The following is a 12,026-nucleotide window of genomic DNA, read 5'->3' as shown; positions in this document are numbered from 1 at the left end:
TGTCGCGCTATTGTGTCATCAGCGCTGCTTGAAGCATACCCGGTTCGCTGGCAAATGCGACAAAGCTATGAGAAATCGTAATCGAAAAAGAAAAAGAATTAATCGCCAAGATTCAAGAATGCACAGTCTAGATGCAATTGCACAGAATTCGGCGTCTGTGCCTCGTATCGGTCACTTCGTAGCTAAGAGATATGGCTAAGCGGACCGACTCTCTTCACTTAGTTAGCGCACGGGGCCCAATTGTGCCCTAGGAATAGCATCTATACAACGACGAAGAAAAGAGGGCAAGGCAACTAGAGACCAAACAACTGGTTTGTAATCAACTAAACAAGAGACTCACAAACCACGGGCCAAAACAGCGCAAAAGGCACAAGGGCGCAAGCGGACAGCTACTACACCCGCCAGCTATGGCACAACTGGAAAATCCCGTTATTTAAAGACGAAAAGGGCTCGAAGGAATGAGTACACTGGCTGTGCCCCGCCGGCGGCCTCGACAGAACATTCCTCCTTCCTAGAGCTCATCAAAAACACCACCACGATTTTTACGTTGTTGGCGATGCCGCATTGCTTTTCGGGTGTCAAACCTCATAACTTGGCAACAATGCCGTCATGTACTGCACGATCCATCGATTCCCCTACAACCGCAGCATTGACCATGGTCGTCTCCGTCGTGGCATGCCAACCAAGCATCCTGCCGACACGCGAGATGCAGAACCAGAACAGCATCCCCATCGCCGAAAGCAAAGTATCATTCCCACTCATAATCCCGCCGTATGCCCTATGAAACCCATCATACGATAGCCGCTCCTGCCCGTGACCACGGTGAATATGGCCAAAGACCACCAGCTTCGGCCGCACCCGTAGAATCTCTTTCATGAGTTGCGGACAACCTTTTCCCCCGTCGTCAAGATGGCCCCTCGGTGGTCCATGCGTCAGCAGGACATCGACGTCCGCCGGCACCGATCCGGGCCACACCGCCCGTACATCCGGATACTGAAACGCCCAGTTTCCAAAGCTCGGCGTCCAAGGCGAGCCAAACACGCGCACAACCCTCCCATCAGGAAACGCCAGCCGCGCCGACGTATTATTCAGGTACACGACACCCCCCCAGTCGAGGTCGCTCCGCGCTGCGCCCTCTTCCTCGCAGATGCGGTCCGGCGAGCGCGCCACAAACGCTGGGTCGAGGAGCAGGTCGTGGTTGCCCGCGACCACGACCTTGTATCTGTGGGGCAGGGCGTTGAGCCAGGCGAGCTGCGCCTGCAGCTCTGCAAAGGTGCCGTGGACGGTGAGGTCTCCGGCGTGGACGAGGACGTCGCCGGACGGCACGGCGGGCCGCGTATTGTGCGTGTCGGAGATGCACACGACGGTTATTAGGGGACTCTCCGGGTCGGGCGGGGCCCGCGGGAGCACCCTGTGTCGGTAGAGGTGCTGCGCGACGAACAGCGCCGGGTTCTTGCGGAAGCGTTGCCAGGACGTTTGCTGAGGCGGGCGCCAAGTTGGCAGAGGGCCACTGACCGTCGTAACCATGGCTTATTAGAGTCGACGAAGAAAGGGATGAGAAGTCGCTGTGCTGCTGCTGATCTAGGAATGGGATTGATCGGCCCTCATGTGGCCGAGAATACGGCTAGGTATTTCTCGTCCAGGGTCCCTTGCGAATTGGTTAGGTCAATTCATTTCTGGCCGTATGTGAGTATGGTGAAATGGGATCGCAGGTGGGAAATACACATGTAACGTATTAGTGGCAAGCTGGGCGGCTAAAAATCAGCGTCGCCCAATTGGAGGTCCTGGCGAGCACTAAAGAATTCGCAGATGGGCATCTCAATACGGTCCTAGCATTACCGATCAAGTGCTCCGTTCAGCCAACGCTTCCTACCACGAGCTATTTGGCTCATATCCAAGTAGCTTTGAGGCGTCTTCTTGATATGCCACCCGTATTGAAACTGACTGGTCGCGGCCTATTTTTGTATTCAGTTTATTCATTAGTCATGGCCCTTGTAGTCACATAAAATGTATATGAGGTTGCAGAATAAGTATGTTTTTGCTTGCACACTCGGACGAGGCGCCCTCGTCCTCAAGCCCTGTCAAAGTAACAAAGTCCCTTGCGCTGTTATCCCAGTGCGGAATCGCAAGTAGGTCCCGGACTGGCGGCACGCCTTCCACCCACGCAGGCAGCTCCTCGAACTGCATGTCGCGTTTTTTCCATTCTTCCATCATCTCGCCGGTAAAAATTGGCGGCGCGTCTCTCGGCAGCCCAAACCGGATGCGCTGGTTAAACGCCACTCGCAGAAGCTTCGGGATACAGGCCAAGCACGCATACCGTTCCGAGTCAGGGTCTTTTGGGTCTGGTATTTCGCATATGGCCCAGGAGCTGTGATACCAAAATGCCTCGAATTCATTTCGAATCTCGAGCCACTGATCCAGAAGCAGATGCTCGTAGATTCGATAGAGAGCCTTGAGGGGCTCGTCTCCCTCTGGCAAGACCCTGCGATTTAGAATCGGCAGTTCGTACACGGTTCGTTTCGCAATTAATTCGCGAGGAGTTGGCGGGAGAGATTCATGAGTTCCTGCGGTTGTGGTGGCTGACGGTTCCTTCTTGGTAATCGATGAGAGCCACCGGGATACAGGCAACCACACCCTGTTGTCGGCCTTGCAGGCCCACCGTTTCATCTGAGCGAGAGCAAAGGGTTCTCAAGTAGAAGAAAAATGCTGCCTTCCGTGGCTTTACTATTGAATCAAATGCGATGGAGAGGGGGCGGTGCTGATGATACTGGTGAGGATAGCAAGGTGTAGCTGTGAGACGACGATTCGACGAGGGCGCGTACTGATGGCTGCGGCACGTGCCGGCTTGCACAAAGGCAGTGCTTCCACACACACACATCATTGACGATCCGCCTACGGAGTACAAACACGACTATAGGCACAGATCAACTTGAGAAGAATCAGAGCTAGATTTTATAATACCGTAATAAGGTATTACATTAGACTTATTTAATATAAATTATAGTAATTAAAAATAGTCTTTAATATTTACCTGTATTAAAGTACTTAGGTTATAAGACTATTTACTTATAGCTATAAAGTACCTATCTTTTTCTCGCGGAATAATTAGACTAGATCTCTGTAAATGACCTTCTTGCTCCTTTACGACAGCGAAAGGGATAGTGCAGCTATCCATCTCGGCCTCTATCAGTCAGCCAATGGGCACATTCTTTCATAGAAAGATGGAGACTAAACAGAGGCAGTTTTCTCATAGTTCAAATTTGTTAGGTCACTAGGCTGGCACAGCATTGTTGCTAGCATGGAACCGGCAGGCGAGTTGACGGCCCGGCCAATGCTGCTGCAGCTACGTTAGTGGGGACGCCTGTCGCGTGCCAGACAAGCTTCATCTGACATGCACTCTGCGGAGTGACAAGATTCTTTATTTACTGCGTCTCTGGGCAGTTAAACCTGCTTTTCCGAATCTTGCGAGCCTCAAGAGCGTGAATCACCATGTTTAGATGCAGTCCTGCCAGTCGGCGGCTTCTTGCTGCTTCCCGGCCGCGCGTCGCTCCCTGCAAGCCCAGTCCACGGCGAGGCCAGCTGTACTCGACCGATACTGGTGGTGGTGACGGGCCTGGTTTCACTCGCCGCACGAGATTCATCGGCTTTGCGGTCGTCGGAGGCGCTCTCGTCTGGTACGCCTCCAGAAAGCGACGGGTGACGGTGGCTGAACGTCATCGTGAGCGCAGCCGCCGCGACAATGAGCTACCCGAGATTTCTGGCGAGGATGCAGATGGGCCGGTCGAGTCGCCAGTCAAAGTGGTTGACTGGTCAGAAATCGCAAGCCTGATTCACAAGCAAGCTACGTCATTTAAATTCGAGGGCCGCAACGGGGCTCAGGGCCGAATTGACGCGGTGCGGTTCGAGAGCAACTCTCCCACCGAGGATGCCTGGGCAGTTGGCGTCGGAGCTGGAGTTGGAGGCGCCAAGACGGTGTATGCCGGTGTCTATGACGGTCATGCGTGAGTCGAAACATGTCCATCCAGCGAGCCAAAAATGAAGACACTGACAACCTCAGCGGCTGGGCCTGCTCTGCTGTTCTCCGTCAAAAGCTCATCCCACATGTCTCAGCGATGCTCGCCCCTCTCTCACCCAACGTTGCTGGAGCTGCCATTGACGACGCCATCAAAAAGGCCTTTTGCCGTCTCGACGACCAAATCATGACTGCTGGCCGCGACTCCGTCACCGACAGCACCGAGCCCTGGACGGCCGCGGCCATGTCTGCGCTCGCCCCCGCCATTGCCGGCTCCTGCGCGCTCATGACCATCTACGACACCGAGACCTCTACGCTCCGCACTGCCGTCACGGGCGACTCGCGCGCCGTCCTCGGCTCCTGGTCCGCGTCGGCCAAGGCCTACACGGCCGAGGCGCTCAGCAAGGACCAGACGGGCTTCAACTCGGACGAGGTGGCGCGTCTCGACGCGGCGCACCCCGGCGAAAAGGACGCCATCCTCGACCCCAAGACAGGCCGCCTCATGGGCCTCGCCGTCACGCGCGCCTTTGGCGACCACCGCTGGAAGTACCCCCAGGAACTGGTGACGCTCATCCAGCACCGCTTCGCCGGCTACGGCCCGCGCAAGGCCAACGCGACGCCGCCGTACCTGACGGCGCGGCCCGAGGTCACGACGCGCCAGGTCCAGGGCGAAGACTTTGTCATTCTGGCCTCGGACGGCCTCTGGGACGTCATTTCCAACGACGACGCCGTCGCGTGCGTGTCGCAATGGCTCAAGGAGAAGCGGAAGCGGTCGGGCGGCAAGCGTGGCGGCGGCGGCGCCAAGGCTAACTGGAACTACGACGAGGACGGCTGGCCGAGCTACAAAGCGACCCCAGAGTACTTTGACTTTGAGGACACGGGCAACGCGGCTGTGTGCCTGCTAAGGAACGCGCTGGGCGGCACGCGACGAGGCATCGTGCAGGGTCTGGCGACGGCGACGACGCCGCTGAGCCGCAATGTGCGCGATGACATTACCATACAGGTAATTTTTTTCAAAGATCCCTATCGCAAGTAGGCTTTGATCAGTGCGGCAGATGACTCTTTGCTGTCCATGTACTCTGGCCAGTCGCCCATCAGACTAGTTGGGGTGGTCCATTATTCCTGGACAGTATCCTTTGACTTATTACAAGATTAATTACCCCGCACAATACAAACAGCTACACGCGGGGTACCGAAATGTTCCGATGCGTGAGCTCTACGTACGCATCCGAATGTCACGTCAATGGCACCTTGATGTCGAGCTGCGCCAGGATAGCAAGCAGGAGTGTGGAGTAGAATGTAAATTCCATTTCACTACATGACCATCAGTCACAACACCTTCAAGTACATACGTACATTTAGAACCCTACCACGTAGCGTTGATGGTCCGCCGGCTAGCTCTGTCTGATTAGCCGGTTTGTTGACCTTCTGAATCTGGAAGGAGGAGAAACCGCCACAAGTGCCGACGGTTGATTTGATGTGAATATTGGGAGATTGCAGATAAGTCAGAGCGCTATGCAGGTAAAAAGTTGCAACGTTGCAGTTGGTATCCAATATCTAATGAGAGTGGGCCGATCCGACCGCATCTTATTGTGTCCCCGCGGCTCGCCGGGAAAGGAACTAATTAATCGACGTGCCGATTGTCCGTTTCCACCTGCAAGATAGATTGCCTCTGTATAAAGTATATAAACTGATACCAGCAGAACCAAGATGGAAGTTCCAGCCATATTCAAAAGGTTTTTTGCCAAAATCGACAAATATTTTGACTCATTCTCAACAGTATGAGATCTGGAGCTATTCTCATCGCGGCTACCGGCCTTGTTGGCACGGCTGTAGCCGGCAAGCCAGACCCGGAAACACTACCGCTTCCCCCCATGGGCTTCAACAACTGGGCGCGCTTCATGACATCCATCAACGAGTCCATCTTTGTCGACGCCGCCGCCGCCATGACCGCCAACGGCCTCCTCAGCGCTGGCTACAACCGCATCAACCTCGACGACGCGTGGTCCACGACGAAGCGCAACTCGACAGGATCCATGGTCTGGGACTCGACCAAGTTTCCCAGGGGCCTGACGTGGCTGACGGAACACCTCGCGTCCGCCGGCTTCATCCCGGGCATCTACAGCGACGCGGGCACGCTCTCGTGCGCGGCCAGCTACCCGGGCACGCTCCACCACGAGAGCCAGGACCTGCACGACTTTTACGCCTGGGGGTTCCGCTACCTCAAGCTCGACGGCTGCTACGTTGGCGATTTTCCCACCGTGTACGGGCGCTGGCTGGGCCTGATGGCCGCGTTCAACAAAGACAAAACGCAGAACGAGCGCATCGTCTTTTCAAACTCGGCGCCGGCATACTACGCCAACCCCCAGGACCTGCGAGGCTGGTACGCCATTATGATGCAGGCGGCGGCGGGCGGGCAGCTGGCGCGTCACTCGTACGATGTTGCGACGTACAGCTCCAACCCGGCCTGGAACAGCGTCATGAGTAATTACGGCTTCCAGGTGCGCGCCACGCGCTTCCAGCAGCCGGGCTTCTTCAACGACCCAGACTTTCTCATCGCCGACCACCCGGGGCTGACGCTCGACGAGAAAAAGAGCCATTTTGCGCTGTGGAGCAGCTTCTCGGCGCCGCTCATCATCAGCGCCGACATCCCGCGCCTCACCAGCGACGAGCTGGGCTTCCTGACCAACAAGGACCTGATTGCCGTCAACCAGGACCGTCTGGTGCAGCAGGCATCTCTTGCGAGCCGGGACGCCAGCTGGGACGTCCTGACAAAGAGCCTGTCGAATGGCGATAGACTGGTCACGGTGCTCAACAAGGGCAGCGCGGCGGCCGACTTGGCCGTCTCGTGGGCTCGCGTGGGCGTGCGACCCGACAGCGCTGCGACGCTTTCCGTGAGGGACCTGTGGACGGGCCAGACATTCGCGGTCCAGGCAAGCAGCGGGGGCGTTGCCGCGCGCGGGGTGCCCAAGCACGGCACCGCCGTCTTTCGCATCTCAGGCGACGCGCTAAACACCGTGCCGACGGGCATCATCTTCAACACGTGGTCCCTGCATTGCCTAACTGATTCTGCCTCTGGCGCAGCGACCTGGTCCGCCTGCAATGCGTCCGACAGCCAGTCCTGGACAGTCGACCAGTCGGGCCGCGTCAGCAGCCTGCTGAACCGGGACAGCTGCCTCGTGAGTAATAGTGACGGGGGGGCCGTCTCGACGAGCGAGGACGGCTGCGAGTTCAACGCTTGGAATTTCCCCGTGTCTGGAAATATCGTGCACAAGACGAGCGGAAAGTGTGTCAATGAGAATGAGGATGCGTCTACGTCGGCCGTTGACTGTGGACAGGTGGAGAATAGACAGGTGTTTGGTGTGCCGGTGGGCGTGGAAATTGATTATTCTTGAGTAAAGTTGCTGTAATTTGACAATTTATTCTTATTTTATTCCACTTTTTTTTTTATTCGTTTGATCTTGACTTGTACGTGAAATTTACTTTAAACCCTTTTTTTTTTAAATATATATAAAAATCATCATGTTGATTTCTATTGTTGGTACAGCAGGTTGGTTACAGCAGGCACAGCACGCCGCTGAGCGCTGAGCGCTGAGATGATGACCACTGCCGCTGCGCTGATTCGTCAGCAACATGTATGACACCAAAAAAAAAAGCAAACGCCTTATATCTGGCGCATGTCTGCCAACATGTGACTGTTCTTTGTCAGCGGGCGTTCATATTAAATCGGAAAATGATTCCGCACATAAATTGCCACGAAGGCGCGCCAAACAAAGAAAATTAGCTTCGCGCCAGAGGAGCAATAAATACATAGCATTTCCACCTTATCAGCGGAACGACCGTTCATCTATCCGTAGTCGGAACTCCATTCCACTGCATCAATACAAGCCACATAAATCCCCAACCCCGCAAACTAGATGTGGGCTCCAACTCCATTTGCGAATCTGGGGACTGACAGGGGCATGAGCGGCAAGTATTAATAACAATCTGCAAGCATGATACAATAGATAAAACCAGGGAAGCAAGGGGGGGGGCGAGCATTTTACTGATTTTCATAACTGGTCTGCTTTCCATCTTAGGTCACTGCTTTCAATTTCGAGGCATTTCTTCTGTCACGTCCATTCTAGCTTGCCGCCACCCTTGACAAAACAACAATGGCAACGCCCGCTCTCCCCATGGTGGCGGTCAACCCCGCGATGCCACGGGGCTCAGACGAATATGAGCAGAAACGAGCAGCGAGCCTGCAGCGTCTGGCCGACAGCATCCCCGTCGCGCTCCGCCTCCCGCAGCACATCATCGACTCTGCGCCCAAAAACGTCACCGCCATACCGCGCCAGTCTGGCCTCTTGACGGAGCGGGAGCTGCACATCACCGAAGCCTACGATGCCGTCGCGCTGGCCGCCGCCCTTGCCGCCAAACGATACTCGGCCGTCGAGGTCGCGACCGCGTTTTGCAAACGAGCTGCCATGGCCCACCAGCTCACCTGCTGCCTCACCGACTTCTTCATGGACGAGGCGCTCGCCCGCGCACGCGAGCTCGACAGCCACCTCGCCGTGACGGGGCAGACTGTTGGTCCGCTGCACGGCGTGCCGACCAGCATCAAGGCACACATGCCGCTGCGAAACCACCTCCTGGACCTGGGCACGCTGAGCTCCGAGACCGTCGTCGACTACGACAGCCACGCCATTGCCATCTTGCGCGCGGCCGGCGCCGTCTTTTACTGCAAGACGAACCAGCCGCAGCTCATCATGCACCTCGAGTCGGCGTCCTTTCACGGCCGCACGCTCAACCCGCACAACACGACCCTGACGTCTGGCGGATCCAGCGGCGGCGAGGCCGCGCTGCAGGCCATGCGCGGCTCCGTCTTTGGCGTCGGCAGCGACATTGGCGGCAGCATCCGCGGGCCGGCCGCCTTTTGCGGCATCTACGGCTTCAAGCCCACGTCCAACCTGCTGCCCCGCAAGGACGGCCTGCCCGGCAACGCCGCCGCTGAGCTGACGGTGCCGGCTACCTGGGGCCCCATGTCGCGGTCCCTGCGCGACATGGACCTCTTCATGTCCGTCTTTTCCGCCGCGAAGCCCTGGCGCGTCGATCCCCGCCTCAACACCGCGCCATGGACCGGGCTCGCTACCCCGCAGCCGGCAGGCCCGCTCAAGGTCGGCTTCATGATGACAGACGGCGCCATTCAGCCGCAGCCGCCCGTCGTCAGGGCGCTCGAGTGGGCGCAGACGCAGCTACAGCGCGCCGCGCCCGCCGACGACATCCAAGTCAAGCCGTTTGCGCCGCTGCGCACCCAAGAGGCCGCCAAGAATGCGCGCACCGCCTACTTCCCTTACGGCATCGATGCCACCCGGCAGAGCTTGCAGGATGCCGGCGAGCCGCTGCTGCTGCTGTCCGAGTGGACGATGCGGGACGCCGAGGCGGCGCCTACGCCCACGACGCAGGGCCTGTTTGAGTTGAGCAACCAGAAAGAGCAGTTTTGGTGCGACTGGGCCGCGCACTGGAACGACCAGGACGTGGACGTGCTCATATGCCCTGTCTTTTACGGGCCCGCGCCCAGCCACGAGACGGCGTTTTACTGGAACTACACCATCCTCTTTAATTACCTTGACATGCCGGGCGTGGTGATTCCGACGCCGATTGTGGCTGGACCAAAGGGCACGGAGCGTTATGGCGATGACGACAACTGCCTGAGCGACGAGTGTGAGCATGTACGTCGGCTTTGGGACGAGGGCGACTTTGAAGGTGCGCCAATCACGCTCCAGATTGTGGCTCGGAGGGGCCATGATAATGAGCTGTTTGGGGCGCTGGAGAAGCTGAAGAAATATTTGAATGTGGAGTGAACGGATGTGGCTTATAGTACATCAAGTACGAAAACGTGAGTATGATTAATGACATTTAATCAACGTACAAGCATTTTTCGTGTGACCTTTAGTCTTCATTACTTCATTATATTGCCCAAATTACACCATCTCTTACTGCGCATCATGCGCCGCACTAGCTGAGCTCCCTGGCTCGGCAACATCCATCGTTACTTTACATCTCACTCTGATGCCTCTCTCGGCCAAAGTTGGCCCTTGGTTGAACTGGAGTCCTTGCTTTTTACCTCGCTGACAAGTATCGAGTAATCACAACCAATCGAGTCAAGTTATATAGTTTTATACACACTGCTCATTACGCCGGGATTCCGAGAATTAGTCTATATAATAGTACTAGCAATATATTGGGTTCTTAGTAATACAATATAATGTGACTGGTTGCCACATGAGGTAATATAATACAGGTCTTCGGATAATACAATGATATTGCGAGGGGGTCTCTATTTCCGATATTATCTCGTATATATTATTAGCAACACTAGACATGCGTATATAGAGAGGTAACCGTTACATAGGACAGTAGTCTACATTGAATCTAGAATACGGACTAGGCTCGCACATTTATGTCAATGCAATATTCTAACTATCATCGCAGCTGAGGAGATTTTTGCTTTTAGCCACTCGCTGGCTCAGTTCACCCATTTACTCATGCAACCAAGGACGCACGCCTTGGATTATTACCGACAACTCTACCGCACTTCTCGTTCACAAGCTACAGTCCGCTTAGCCAGTGCATACAAACGCTCCGGGATTCAGCTTGCCGTGCATTCACTGGCACTTCAAAGAAGCCAATACCAAAAGTCAAAGGTCAGTGGTATTTAGGTCACAGTTATATACTGAAAACTCTTCCACTTTCAAAGTTCTAGTTTCCTCGCTGGCACTGGACTCCAGTACCTTGCCTTGCTCCAACCTGTGTCAAATCAGTTAGATATCTAGTGCGAAAGCATGACGGCGGACAAGACGTACTGGGACGATTGCTGCACAACAGGAAGCAATCTGGCCACTGAAACCGCAGTCAATGCCACCGCGGTTGCAATTGATGCCAACTAATCCTCTGGAAGTTGATTGAACAAGGGCGTCGCAGCACACGCGCTGACATGCGCTCTAAAAAATGTTGTATCAGCAAAAACGCCGTCACCCGACGTACAACAATTGGCCTACCTCCTCCCTCGGCGCCAATGTAGCGGCGGATCCGAGGGTAGCCAAGAGAATGGCGGGGACAGTGAATAGGCGGGACAACATTTTGACGGGTAAATAAAACAGATCTTAAAGTACTAGAAGTTTGCGGTGTATTTTCAGCTGGGATGACCTGGGAGAAGTAGAAATCGTAGTTTCAACCGTCGTGATAGATGGTATATATAGCTATCAAACGTAGATGCGTAACTTGGACATGCATGGCACGGCAATCTTTGTGATGCATTATTACTAACATGTCCTGACAATCCCGGCGCACACTTCAGACAATCGCTGGCGATTATAAGTACACATTTGGCTAGCGCGTGTCTGTTAGCAATATTTGTCTGTGATATCCCGTGTCTAAGTTCTCAACAGCGTTATAGTCTTACATCACGGTCTTGTCCGCAGAACATGCTCTGACGGTAAGTCAAGGCACGTCAAAGTCAAGTACTCAGCATAGCCTTAGGTTAGATGCCTTTTAGAACTAAATATAGTCCCTCGAACCAACTTACTTCTCTAAGCTATATAGGGTACTATTACTTAACTAGCTACTTACTATAGCTTAAAGATAATATAATATACTAGATTAAAAGTATCTTGATTAACTTAGGTATAACTAATAGTATTCTTATTATAATAGTCTAATTTAAAAATATAAATACTTATAAACCTAGCTAGTCCTTAGAGTACTATAATAGATAACTAAAAGTCAATAACTATTTACTTTTATTAAGAGATCGATAATATAATAATTACTTATATAATGATTATTATTATATAAGTTAAATAACTATATTGATATTATTAATTATTATCCTATAAGTTAGTATAGATAGAGGTAGCTATATATAAGAGCTATTATATAAAATTAAGTAGGGCCTTGCTAGCTCCTAGCTAATGAGAATTAAGTGCCTCTATATATATAATAGTAAAGTAATTAGCTGGAGGGTCGAATGTAA

At 54.0% G+C, this 12,026-nt stretch overlaps 6 protein-coding genes across 6 annotated transcripts; 3 read left to right on the top strand and 3 right to left on the bottom strand.

The window, feature by feature from the left end:
- Positions 1-585: 585 nt before the first annotated feature.
- Positions 586-1,527, bottom strand: BBA_07391 (calcineurin-like phosphoesterase, putative; the record flags this gene model as incomplete). Its single annotated transcript, XM_008602488.1, has 1 exon — positions 586-1,527. The coding sequence occupies one exon, from the start codon at positions 1,525-1,527 to the stop codon at positions 586-588; it is 942 nt and encodes a 313-aa protein (XP_008600710.1).
- Positions 1,528-1,998: 471 nt separating this feature from the next.
- BBA_07390 (DNA-binding protein) lies at positions 1,999-2,667 on the bottom strand (the record flags this gene model as incomplete). Its single annotated transcript, XM_008602487.1, has 1 exon — positions 1,999-2,667. The coding sequence occupies one exon, from the start codon at positions 2,665-2,667 to the stop codon at positions 1,999-2,001; it is 669 nt and encodes a 222-aa protein (XP_008600709.1).
- Positions 2,668-3,489: 822 nt separating this feature from the next.
- Positions 3,490-5,048, top strand: BBA_07389 (protein phosphatase 2C; the record flags this gene model as incomplete). Its single annotated transcript, XM_008602486.1, has 2 exons — positions 3,490-4,001; positions 4,058-5,048. 2 exons carry the CDS (start codon positions 3,490-3,492, stop codon positions 5,046-5,048), a joined length of 1,503 nt encoding a protein of 500 aa, XP_008600708.1.
- Positions 5,049-5,793: 745 nt separating this feature from the next.
- On the top strand, positions 5,794-7,407 carry BBA_07388 (Glycoside hydrolase, catalytic core; the record flags this gene model as incomplete). The annotated part of the gene is made up of 1 exon (XM_008602485.1): positions 5,794-7,407. The coding sequence occupies one exon, from the start codon at positions 5,794-5,796 to the stop codon at positions 7,405-7,407; it is 1,614 nt and encodes a 537-aa protein (XP_008600707.1).
- Positions 7,408-8,166: 759 nt separating this feature from the next.
- BBA_07387 (general amidase GmdB) lies at positions 8,167-9,855 on the top strand (the record flags this gene model as incomplete). Its single annotated transcript, XM_008602484.1, has 1 exon — positions 8,167-9,855. The coding sequence occupies one exon, from the start codon at positions 8,167-8,169 to the stop codon at positions 9,853-9,855; it is 1,689 nt and encodes a 562-aa protein (XP_008600706.1).
- Positions 9,856-10,753: 898 nt separating this feature from the next.
- On the bottom strand, positions 10,754-11,133 carry BBA_07386 (uncharacterized protein; the record flags this gene model as incomplete). The annotated part of the gene is made up of 3 exons (XM_008602483.1): positions 10,754-10,801; positions 10,858-10,995; positions 11,053-11,133. The coding sequence occupies 3 exons, from the start codon at positions 11,131-11,133 to the stop codon at positions 10,754-10,756; spliced, it is 267 nt and encodes an 88-aa protein (XP_008600705.1).
- Between the last annotated feature and the right edge of the window lie 893 nt (positions 11,134-12,026).

This window comes from Beauveria bassiana (genome assembly GCF_000280675.1).
Source record: "Beauveria bassiana ARSEF 2860 unplaced genomic scaffold BBA_S00024, whole genome shotgun sequence".
In the NCBI taxonomy this organism is placed as follows: domain Eukaryota; kingdom Fungi; phylum Ascomycota; class Sordariomycetes; order Hypocreales; family Cordycipitaceae; genus Beauveria; species Beauveria bassiana.
This window is presented reverse-complemented; position numbering and strand designations above follow the sequence as displayed.